The sequence below is a fragment of the Zootoca vivipara genome, chromosome 11, assembly GCF_965207765.1.
Source record: "Zootoca vivipara chromosome 11, rZooViv2.hap1.1, whole genome shotgun sequence".
Taxonomy (NCBI): Eukaryota; Metazoa; Chordata; class Lepidosauria; order Squamata; family Lacertidae; genus Zootoca; species Zootoca vivipara.
In genome coordinates, this window is record NC_142594.1 from 29,928,260 (window position 1) to 29,940,530 (window position 12,271).

Consider the following 12,271-nt stretch of genomic DNA (forward strand, 5'->3'; position numbering starts at 1 on the left):
CTTGGTTTTGGAATGCTTTGGTTTTGGAACAGACTTCCGGAACGGATTAAGTTTGAGAATCAAGGTACCGCTCTATGTTGGAAACTGCATAGAGTGGCTGAGGCAATAAATATCATCATGTTACAGATAGGTAGCCGTGTTGGTCCAACATAGTCGAAACAAACAAACAAACAAAATTACTTCCAGTAGCACCTTAGAGACCAAGTAAGTTTGTCATAGGTATGAGCTTTCGTGTGCATGCACACTGAAGAAGAGGTCTCTAAGGTGCTACTGGAAGGAATTTTTTAATTTATTTTTATGTTTTGACTATCATCATCATGGAATAGGACGCTCTTATTGGAGGGTCTGCGACAAATTCCATCAGGAAGTGGGACGAGCTTCACCTGTTGAATGTCCAAAAAAAACACCCACAGGAGCCCTATTTATTTGTTGGGAGGGGCGGGAGGGAGCAGCGGGAACACTTCCAAGCTGCAGTGCTTTGGTGGGGAGAAAGGGAGAACAATCGCAGGAAGCCACAGCCGCGCCAGGCGCCTCTGGGCCCAGAAGGGAGAACAAACAAGTCCGTCAGGCCGCCCGGGTCTTTCGCCCGCCTGAGGCAAAGGAGGGGAACCGGGCGGTCGGCGGTGGGGGGACGGGACTGGGGGGGGGGCAGGCTGAGGTAGCAACGGCAGCGGCGGTGGCCGAAGCTCCTCCCCTGCTCGGGGCCGTTCTCTTCCCCGGCGGCGGAGGAACATTGTGACGCTGGCGGCGCTGGAACACCTGAAGCCACGGCGGCCGAGGGCGACGTGAGGTAAAAACAAAAGCAAACCATTCTCGGGCGGAGGAAAGGGGAGGGGAGTCCCTGGCCAGGCAGCGGCCGGGAAGAGGGCGCCATGAGGCTCCCCCTGTGAGGAGGAGCGCGAGGCCGCGGAGCCCTTCGAGGGAGTTGAGGGGGGACGGGCGGGGACGACACGCGCAGCCGCCCTCCGCCCCCTTCCCTCACAGCCGCGGGCAAGGTAGGTGCGGAAGGAGCGCCGCTTTGGCCCAGCTGGAAAAGCAGGTTCTTCCTCTTGAGGCAGCGGCGGACGGTGACTACGCCGCCGCAGGGCGGAGCCGCGCATGCCGGGCAGGGACCACCAACCACCTCGGCAGGCGGCGTGTCTCTTAGGAAGGAGGAGGAGGAGAAGAAGCGAATAGGTCGGGGATGCCTGGAAGCGGGAGGTGGGTCGGGGTGAAGCGGGAGGAGGGGCGCGACCCTGGCAGATGGAGAAGGGAGCTGCAATCTGGGGGGGGGGTCAGGATTCAACCCCCCCCAATTCTTCGCCTGGGTAACCACAATTCCCCCGATTCCAAAATGGCATCTCTCCCCCCCCTTTCTCGCCTTAGCCTTTGCTTGCTCGGTATCCCCCGCCCTCCCTTCTCATCCTTTTAGCAGATATGACAACCAGCAGGTGTATTTGCTTCCTCCTCCCCGGTTTGTTTTTTCTTTTTTGTAATTTGCTGCATGATTTGCTTTCAGTCGTTAACTTGGGCGCCTGCTGTTTGCAGGGCAGGGAAGCTGCTACTGACACTTTATGAGGTCAGCAGCACGGTGTTACCATTCAAGCTGATGAGGAATAATAATGGGTATTATTATTATTATTATTATTATTATTATTATTATTATTATTATTATTATTCCAGTGCTTTTTCCTGGGGGTACGCAGGGGTAGGCATACCCCTAAACATTTGTGAAACTAAGCTTGGCCTCATTGAGGGGTAGTATTTCAATATGAGTAGGAAAATGAGAGTACCCCTAAACATTTTTAAGGAAAAAAAGCACTGATTAAATCTATAGCACTGGTACCAGAGGGGCCAACTTGAATGAAATATTGGGGGGTGGCGGCACATAAGCCCAGTCCCACATAATCAATCACTATTTGAATGGCAATGTCCATTAACTTGGGGTGGGCACTAAGCCTCCTCCAAAAAATTTTGGGGGCCAAAGGGACCCCAGCCCCTAAGAATTGGCTCCTAGGACTGGTACTTTGGGTGACTGCTAGGCACTGCACAAGCCCTGAATTGTTTTGTCTTGATCTGTGTTTTAGAGATTGCATTATCCAGTAATAAAAACTGTGTTGGGGTGGTCATGTCTCAGCTTCGTAAACTGGATTATGAATGAGCCTTTTGCCCACACATGCGTGCAGCCCCTTTGCTTCTTTCCCGGCTGATTCAACAGACAAATCAGGAAGGGGTGCCAACTTGAATAACATATTGGGGGGCATGTAAGCAGCACCCCACATAATTGATCACAAGATGTGGCACATGCACACCATTTGAATGGCAATGCCTATCAACTTTGGGGGAGGGGAACCAGCCCCCTCATATATTTTATTTGGTGGTGCAAAGGGACCTTGCCCCCTAGGAGTTGGCTTCTACCGGTAGGAATGGGGAAGTTTCCAATCTTATCCAAACCAGGAAACTATGGTTATCAGCTGTGAAACAAGCCAGTATGTTAATTGTGGTTTGAAGTTGTTTTAATATCCTGGCTTGTAACCATAGATTCATGGTTTGGATGATACAGGAAATGATGGTTAATTGGAGACTTACTGGTTTGATTGCAAGGAGTGGTGGGGCTGCATGCATGGGGGAAAGGCTCGTTTGTATCTTGACCCATTAAGTCAATAGATGATCATCTGAAAACAGAAATCATGAATTATAGCTTATAGCTTGCACCATCTGAAATGTTTAGGATCATGATGGCAACTGTATTGCACTCCTTTCCTAGAAATAGTGGCAGGTTAACAGGAGAACAGGAAGAACAGGTGGATGGAAAGCACCCTGGGGGGTTATTTATACCTCATCATCATTGTATGCTGTCTTTCCATAGTTAAACCATGCTTACAATATCTATATGAAAACATCATTAAATATGCAATAAAATCAGACAATCCCAAAAAATGCATAAATAGTTGCAGTAACAGTAAAAATGCTTCTCCAAAATAAACTCTCAATCCAACAGAAACCCCCAAACACACCACCACCCCAGTAGTTTCTAGGCATCCTGAGCAGGAAGTCTCTTTGGGTTTAAGAGCAAGATAATCTCTGAGCCCTTCAGCAGCAGCTTTGTAGTTGGAGTCTGTCAGGACCCTCCCATCCCTAAGCCATACTTCACTGTATGTATCTATATGTTGCCAGTGTTCTCCATGCATTGCTTCACATTGTATATCCCACCTAGACTTCAAGGGCACTGTGAGATGGGGACTTGTCCAAAGTCATCCTGTGACCTTCATAGCCGAACAGGGTTTTCACCTGAGTTTGACAAGTCCATGCAAAACTTTCAGGAAATGACTCTGTCAACAAACTTGAGGGAAACCCTTTCAAACCCATCCAAGTGAGAATTTCTGACATCTCTGATGTAGACTCACGGGAAGTGTGGCATTCATGCCAGACTGTATTTGAGAAACTTTTATCAACAAAGAATCAAATTAAACAGTAACAATGAGTATTAGTGTTTTGTTGATGTTTCTAATTACATTTTGCAGATAGTTATTTATTGATTTCATTGTATTTATGTTGTAAGCTGCCTTGATATTTGTTGCAAAAGTGCAGGTCACAAATATACAAACAAATGATAGTTTGCCTTCCAGCCAGACAACTCATGCACCAGATGGAAAGGTTCTGTTGTCATAAGGTAGCAAACTACCCATCACTGCCACTTCATAGGCCTGGATATGGACTCCCTGGGATATGCAGTCATTTTTTACTTGGGTCTTTCTCCACTGGTGCTCAAGTTCTTTCCTAGCCCATTTCATAGATCCCAGCACTTTAATATACCAGGGAGCAAAGGAGGCATTTCTTTAAGCCTTCTGCAGCCACTATCTGGTTCTAGGCGTGCCACCAGTGTCAGTTTTCTATCTGAAAAAATATTGTTCATCATAATGATTCCACAAGTGGAAAATGGAAAAAGTCATGTACTGTAGAGAGTTGTTGGAATAACAAACCAAAAGAAAGTTGTAAATCATTCAGTAGATAAATTGTGCTGTATACCAGAGAGAGCAGCTTAATGAATATTTTGTTCTACTAAGAATGCTAATTTTATTTGTCAAATGTACATATATTTATTTATTAAATTTGTATACTGCCCTATACCCATAGATCTCAGGGAAGTTCACAACATATGTTGTCTCTTTCCTCCATGCAGTTCAAAAATGGTGTATGTTCCCTGGTCTAAACAACTTCAAAAGCAGATGATGTAAATAACATGACTGAATGCTTTCCAGTGTTAACCAAATAAAATATTTTAAACATAGAAACTAGCAAATCAGTGGAAGATTTCCACATCCAGCTTAGTATTTATTCATTTATTTCATTTATGAATCACTTCCCAATGAAGCACCCAGAAGCAATATGCAATATAATATCATATAAAAGAAGTCACAAATATTAAAAACAGTTAAAGCAATTTCATATACTGTATAAGAACAATGGGAAACATATAAGCATGTGACAGGAAACATTTGAGCATGCGGTTGCTCACCTGCAGCATTCTTGGAAGAGTATGTTGTTGTTGTTTAGTCGTTTAGTCGTGTCCGACGCTTCGTGACCCCATGGACCATAGCACGCCAGGCACTCCTGTCTTCCACTGCCTCCCGCAGTTTGGTCAAACTCATGTTCGTAGCTTTGAGAACACTGTCTAACCATCTCGTCCTCTGTCGTCCCCTTCTCCTAGTGCCCTCAATCTTTCCCAACATCAGGGTCTTTTCCAATGATTCTTCTCTTCTCATGAGGTAGCCAAAGTATTGGAGCCTCAGCTTCACGATCTGTCCTTCCAGTGAGCACTCAGGGCTGATTTCCTTAAGAATGGACAGGTTTGATCTTCCTGCAGTCCATGGGACTCTCAAGAGTATAGCCACATGAAATTTCTGAATATGAAGTTTGGCTCTTAAACATAAAGATTCTTACAAACAAAAGCAACTTGAATGAATGGGTATGTTTATGGGAGTTTTTAATGTTCATCGGGCTCAGGATCCCAATAATTGTTTATCTTGAAGAAAACTTGAAGAATACTTAATATGATCCCAGTCAAGTAGTTTATCATGAATGAAAAATGATGCAAAAGTAGAAGTTGAAAATACGTGTGTATCAGTATAAAGGCAAGAAAGCCGCAAATGATTGCATTATTCTGCCAAACTAGGTGCATGATCAGGCTGAAAGTAGTTCCACTGAATCTAGATAATACTTAATACATTAAATTACACTGGATCGCTCAGAAGACCCATATATCCTTTAGAATACCACATTGCCAGACCAGACAGGATTCTGTCCCTCATTCTGGTAGGGGGTGGGGAGGCAACAATATTTCAGCCTTCATGTGTAGTGTGGAGTTTTCCCCAATAGATATTCCTACTAGGTCAATGACTGTTTGCTTCAGCTTTATATATTTAGCTTTTTTGTTTCCTTGTCAAGGTAGCTTATAATATAGCGTCAAAATATCACACATCTTTGTATAGTAGTTTCCAAGAGGCTGGTGTGTAAATTGTACCTTGGATACCATGTTAATCCCCCCCTCCGTATTTTTCTTACATGAATATTTTAATCAGCTGTTTAAATTGGCAGGTAAATCCAGGTTTTTGTTTTTACAGGTCAAGAGTAGCATTCTACTTGTTCTTTGTGTTTATTTTGAAAACTGGTTTGCTGTGCCTCCAGCCATTATATACAGTATTAGTTCTGCTGTTAAGGCAGGTGGCTGGTATTTTGCAATGGTATAACCTTGAAAGCACTTTTCTAGATTAAATCCTTCAGAGTATGGTTTAAAGCATCGCAAACAGCTAAGGTCCTTGAAATGTTGCACATCACACACACACACACTTGCCTTGCCAACTCTCAGGCCAAATTTATAAATAGCTGCACACCTGGATTGCCTATTGCAGTGGAATTGTCACTGGGAATCTAGGCAGGAAAGCTTCTAGGCCACAAATGGTTGACATGGGAATGTGTGAACAAGCAAACTACTGAGAGGTAATTTTGATTAATTGAAATCTATTTCCACCCTGTGTTTTTTTTTACCATATACGCTTGCCAGTCAATTGACTGCCTCTCATTTTCTGCAGTCAAAACATTTCTTAAATCCCGTAATGCTTTATGAAATTCTTGGTAGCAGCTTAACATTGCCTATTTATTGATAGCATTGTTTACTGTAAAGGGCAGGAGCAAGAGCTTAAGGCTGGTTAAACCTGCAGTAAATACCGGGAAATGTAGCAACATAGCAAAGCTTCTCTTTGTGGTCACCCCTTGTAACCGCAGGCTTCTGACTAGACCACCTCAGTAGCAAAGGTCACTGTTGGACCGAGCAGTCCAAAAGTGGTGGGTAGGAGTGGGAGAATCCAAGGCAGAGGAATCATGAAATCTTAAGGCCTGCTGCGCTCAACGCAAAAGGTGGGTGGGTATCTTTAGTTTTTCTTTCTTCTGTCCACTGTGGTTTCCTTCATATTTTTCTTCCCATTGGTCCCAACAGTTGCTAGAATTTGGTTATTTGCAAAGCTGTGATCTTTGGCTGTGACTCACCCCCCCCCCACTCTTCGCCTAGCCTGTCTGTATTCATTCCTTTGTTCCTCTTGCTTCTTGGCTTGCCCATTTGTTACTTTTCCTCAGCCTTCAATTTTCTTTATTACCCATCCTGCTAAAAGTGCCTGATCCAGCAATGCTTCTTTTACCCTTGTAAGACCCCTGACATCTAATTTTACTTTAACCTTTGTGCAAAATTAGGGACAGCTAGAAACTCTCTGCATGTTTTCTGAAGTTAAGTGCTGAAGGAGAGGATGCACTGGGAGCCTGAAAGCAGAAAGAATGGGGGAGGGAATATTTTGTGGGATGGGTGGAGCTTCACAAGAGTGGGTGTTTATACAGGGGAAAGAACCACTTGGGTAGCATAGGAGTGAATGACAGTAAGGTCCTGGGAGAATGGGGTGGGTGGAACATATATTGGAGAATGATATGCTGGGATAGGTGAAGTAGTTATGTGAATGACCTGGGTAGAAATAAGTTTAAGACACAGCAGTAAATAAAAGCTGAACCTTCTACCGTGTTTCCCCTTTTTTAATACGTAGTCAAAAAGTAAGGCATGGCAAGGTTTTTAATCGTTTGAGAAATGTAAGACATACCCCGAAAATAAGCCATACTTCCGCGACGTGCGGAGCAAGACCACCTAGCGCCCCAGCCAGCTAGCGGGACCCAGTACGCCGGCCGCAACAGGAGGAGGAAGCCTGCCGGGTTGGGTCGATGCCCGGAAGCGGCGGCGGCTGCTGCAGTGCCGATAAAGCGTGCAGCAGTGCCGCACGGAACACTGAGGGCACAAGCCAGCAGGACCCAGCTCCTGCAATGCCGGCCGTGGCAGGAGGAGGAAGCCTGCCAGGTCGGGTTGGCGTTCGGAAGCGGCGGCGGCTGCAGCGCTGACAAAGCGCGAAGCAGCACCGCTCTCCCTCTCTGTGTGGGTGTCAGTCTCTTTCTGTGTGTGTGCGCGCGCGTCTCTCTCTCTCCCCCCCCGTGCGTCTTTCTCTCTCCCCCCCCCGTGCGTCTTTCTCTCTCTCTCCCCCTGTGTGCGCGTCTGTCTCTCTCTGTTTGTGATCGCGTCTCTCCCCCCCCCCGACAGAGAAAAGGTGCCGCGCAGGTTCCTCTTCGGCTCGTCATTCAGCTGCCCCAGCCTCCTCGCCGAGAGCTGACGCCGCTCCTCTCCTCCTCCTTCCCTCCCCCCTCCTTCCGTCAGTCCGTCAGTTGGGGTTGCGCGCGCCAGAGCCGCAGGCCCAAGCCTCGTCCCCCTCGCGCTTCCCTCACTAGCGTCTCGGAGCGGGACGGGTCCCGGCCTCCCTCCTCATTCTCCGGCCAGCGTGAGAGAGCCCGGGGAGCAGCCTCTATACCTCCACGCGCGCACACACACGGCCGCCGCTGCCTTCGAAGCCATGGCAGCAAGCGCCAAGCCGAAGCAGGAGGAGAAGCACCTAAAGCTGCTGAGGGAGATGAGCAGCCTCCCAGTGCTCCCACCCAATCGCGAGTGCTTCAACTGCGACCAGCGCCGTCCCACCTACACTGACATGACGGAGGGCAGCTTCGTGTATACCTCCTGCTCCACCTCACAGAGTGAAGTCCCCCCCGTCCCCCCCCCGTGTGCACGTCTGTCTCCTAGGCAGGTGGCCATCCAGCCTCAGCTTAGAAGCCTCCAAGGAAGGAGAGCCCTTGATTCAGGATGGGGGAGGAGGGGAAACGGAGAGAATAGAAGAGGCAGAAAATGCACGCGGGAGAGAGCGCCAAGTTGTACCGGCACTTAAATAAAAAAAGACACCCCCTGAAAATAAGCCACCGTGTGCTTTTTTAAGGGAAAAAAGTTGTAAGACGGTGTCTTAAAAAGGGGGAAACACGGTATCAGCCACACCCTGTGTTGGCTAAGGGTGTTGAACACAAGGTAGTGAAACAGAAATGCAAAATGATACTAAGTGATCTAAAAGGTTACATATAGTTAATCAAGAGTATGTTGGCTGTACAGAAGAATGTATTCTCCCCCATGTGCTCCAATGTAGAAGGGTTGAATGACTTCCGCATTTAATCTTCTAGGAGCAAGGTAAACATATTTTAATTGTAAGGCATGAACAGTGGTTCCTATCACAGTCTAGTCAAATGAGTTTAGAACTGGGCTATAAGTAGTTCAAGTATAGGATTAAAGAACCATTGAAGCTAGGTCTGTGCACCTCAAGGATTTTTGGACATTCTACAGCCATTGTGCTGTGTGGTAAACCACTTTTGCAACCGAAAGGAGCCTCAAGGAATTTCGCATATGGTATATGGGGGTGATTCTGGTATTTCAAAGGAAAAAGCAGGGGAAATGTCTCTAGTGCCTAGGTCAGGAGATGTCAACCTGGTCCCTACCATCCACTAGTGGGCGTTTTAGGATTCTAGGTGGGCGGTAGGGGGTTCTACGGCACAAGCTGAATCCTCCTTCCATCGAGCACTGGTGGGCGGTAAGGAAATTTTACCATCAAGAAAGATGTATTAGTGGGTATTAGGTATAAAAAGGTTGACTACCCCTGGCATAGGTCTTCAGCTGTTGGGTTGGGGCCCAGTACTGGCGGGTTCAAGAAACTGCTGCAGCTGCAATGGACAGCATTGGAAGCATGGGCTGTGCTTCCTGAAATGGAAAAGCTGAGTAAGAGGAGCAAAAAACCTTGCACATTTTATGACTGAAAATTTTGTATTGCAGAAAGAGGTTTCTAAATTTATTGAGGATTTTTTTGCTGGATATTAGTTGCTAACTAGGTTTTTACTACAGCTGTAGAACTGGAAGGAATATTCATTATAAAAGCTACAGATTCCCAAGCAACTGTTTCGATGCAAAATTGCAACCATCAACTTGAATACTTTGCAAGAGGGTTTTTGTTTTTGCTTTTTAATTGGTGATAGATTTAGGAACTTAAAAACACAAAAAAACAAATAACTGCCACCGACAAGCTACAGCTTAGTCAGGTCACAATGAAAGCCTTTTTGTTTTCACATTTGTTACCTGTCTGGTTGTATAAACAAATAATTGTGTCTGCAAAACCCAAATCCTGCCTCTCCCATTAGAAGTATTCCTATTATTTCCGAGCACAGTTCAAAGTGTTGGTGCTGACCTTTAAAGCCCTAAATGGCCTTGGTGCAGTATACCTGAAGGAGCGTCTCCACCCCCATCGTTCTGCCTGGACACTGAGGTCCAGTACCGAGGGACTTCTGGCGGTTCCCTCGTTGCAAGAAGCCAAGTTGCAGGGAACCAGGCAGAGGGCCTTCTCAGTGGTGGTGCCCGCCCTGTGGAACGCCCTCCCATCAGATGTCAAAGAGAAAAACAGCTATCAGATTTTTAGAAGACATCTGAAGGCAGCCCTGTTTAGGGAGGCTTTTAATGTTTAATAGATTGTATTTCATTTTTCTGTTGGAAGCCGCCCAGAGTGGCTGGGGAAACCCAACCAGATGGGTGGGGTATGAATAATAAATTATTATTATTATTATTATTATTATTATTATTATTATTATTATTTTAGAATCTAAGGACTCTTCAAATGATACCTTAACTGCATAGTGGATTGCTATTTAAAAAAACCTGCATCAAAAGTAGTTAGGAAATGAAGTTACTTTGTTTAGCAACAACTTTTTGAGTTTATTATCCTCCACTAATTTTACTCAAGAGTTGAAGAAATGAAATAGCTCTAATCTAAGACAGCAACAGTCCCCCCCCCCTGGCCTTCATTCAAGATAGCAGCTGCAGTCTTGTTTTGTGAGAAGCTGAGGGATATCCATAAAGAAGTCACAGTCCAGAATATGTGATTAAGACATCTACCTTTATGATTAAGAACTGAACAGAAGGTAGCCCAAGGATGAAGGAAGCAAAGCATGTTAAAGTCTTAGTTCTTGCCAATCTTACATATATTCATTCCTTTTTAGAGTATTTCCATTACTGCAGTGGGAGTACATGCAAATGTAAATATCATGATTGGTATGAAACTAGTATCATTGGTAATTGGCTGCCATACAAAACATATCATCAGCATAGCTGGGCTTAAATTGATGTTAAGCCTATTACACAGTCCTGTGAATCATTGCTATATAGTTGGAAAAACCTATTTTCATGTAAAATGCTGTTTCCAAAGGTAAATGTTTTCTGACAGTTTGAAAGCCCCAAAGTAGAAATGGAAAACGTATTTTCCTTGTCTCTTAAAGGTAAAGGGACCCCTGACCATTAGGTCCAGTCGTGACCGACTCTGGGGTTGCACACTCATCTCGCATTATTGGCCGAGGGAGCCGGCGTATAGCTTCCAGGTCATGTGGCCAGCATGACAAAGCCACTTCTGGCGAACCAGAGCAGCACACGGAAACACCGTTTACCTTCCTGCTGTAGCGGTTCCTACTTATCTACTTGCATTTTGACGTGCTTTCGAACTGCTAGGTTGGCAGGAGCTGGGACTGAGCAACGGGAGCTCACCCCGTCACAGGGATTCGAACCGCTGACCTTCTGATCAGCAAGCCCTAGGCTCAGTGGTTTAACCCACAGTGCCACCTGGGTCTTACTTGTCTCCTTGTCTCTTACTGATATTTAAATATATATTAAAAATAATACTTGCTAGCTCTATTTGTGTATGGAGATGTAATGCTGGCATCTACAAACCACAGTTTGCACATGGACATCCAGTTTCAGTAATGTGCTCTCACTTCTCTGTTCTCTGGAACAATTTCCCCTCACCCTTCATTTCCTTGTGTCAACCATGTTTAGCATGATATGGACAAACACTATCCCTGGTACTTTCCTAGCCCAAAATGTAACCATGGTTTGAGGTGGCTTATGAGATAATCTGGTTTGTGTTGATGATAGTTTGTGTTGGTGTAATTGTTATGTAGCATCATGGTTAACTGGAAGGAAGGAGGGAAGAAAATTTCTCCATAGAAAGGTGGGTGTGGCATGTGTTCACAAGATAGGTTCCATATTTGCACCTAATGATTTGCAAGAATCTAGTGTTGTATCTGTACTGGGTTTATAACTTCATTCTGAAAGTTTATGTGAGCTGTTAGATGTGTTCCAGCCGTCCTCTTTTTCAACATGAAATGAAGTATATATCCATCAGTACCAGGGGCAGTACAGGCAACTCCCCATTCATATGCATTCAAGGCATGTATGATGCCACACATGTGCATCACCATGAACCTGGAAGTGGCACAAAAGGGGGCAAAATGGCCCTAAGAGTTTATTTTTCTTGTTTGTCTATTATAGTGAAACTGTTGAATACCAGTTATGCACTATATATTGGTCTATACCTTATATATTCTGTGATATATATCTCTATATAGTGCATAATTGGTATCTATCAGCTAAATGTTGTCTGTGCCATGGTTTAGGGCTAGCATAACTGAAATGATCTCATCCACTGATGCAAAAGAAAACGTGATGATTATGCAATAACACTTACTAAGGAGAACTTCTGTATCCGTGCATGAACTTAGCTGAATCCTTGGGATTCACTGAGGATACAAGAATTTATCTTCTCTGAGAAATGCATTATATTTTTCAAAGTAAACAGTATAAACACGACAAAGCTTTGGGATGCATAATCACATCAATCATTTTGCTGTGCTTTTCTTCCCTTATTTCATAGTGTTTGAAGAAAATAACAAAAGATGGATGACCACAAATAGTAAGTAGATTTCTCTGTGTTTGTATCTGTATCTGTAGCAGTAATAAAGTTAAGGCACAGCCTTTCCCAAAACTGACCAAAAAAAATCAAGCTATAGCTGCAGAATA

The 12,271-nt window shown here is 44.9% G+C and overlaps 1 protein-coding gene across 21 annotated transcripts in view; it reads left to right on the plus strand.

Annotated features, from left to right (window-relative positions):
* The first annotated feature begins 442 nt into the window (after positions 1 to 442).
* ICA1 (islet cell autoantigen 1) overlaps positions 443 to 12,271 on the plus strand; it is a 61,917-nt gene continuing 50,088 nt past the window's right edge. For 7 of the 21 annotated variants that reach the window (XM_035129082.3, XM_035129091.3, XM_035129092.3 and 4 more), the window contains exons 1-2: positions 460 to 790; positions 12,126 to 12,164. In XM_035129082.3, coding sequence (XP_034984973.3) covers positions 12,148 to 12,164 — 17 coding nt within the window. In that variant the 5' untranslated portion in view covers positions 460 to 790; positions 12,126 to 12,147. The other 14 variants (XM_035129086.3, XM_088653564.1, XM_088653568.1 and 11 more) reach the window with 12 other exon arrangements.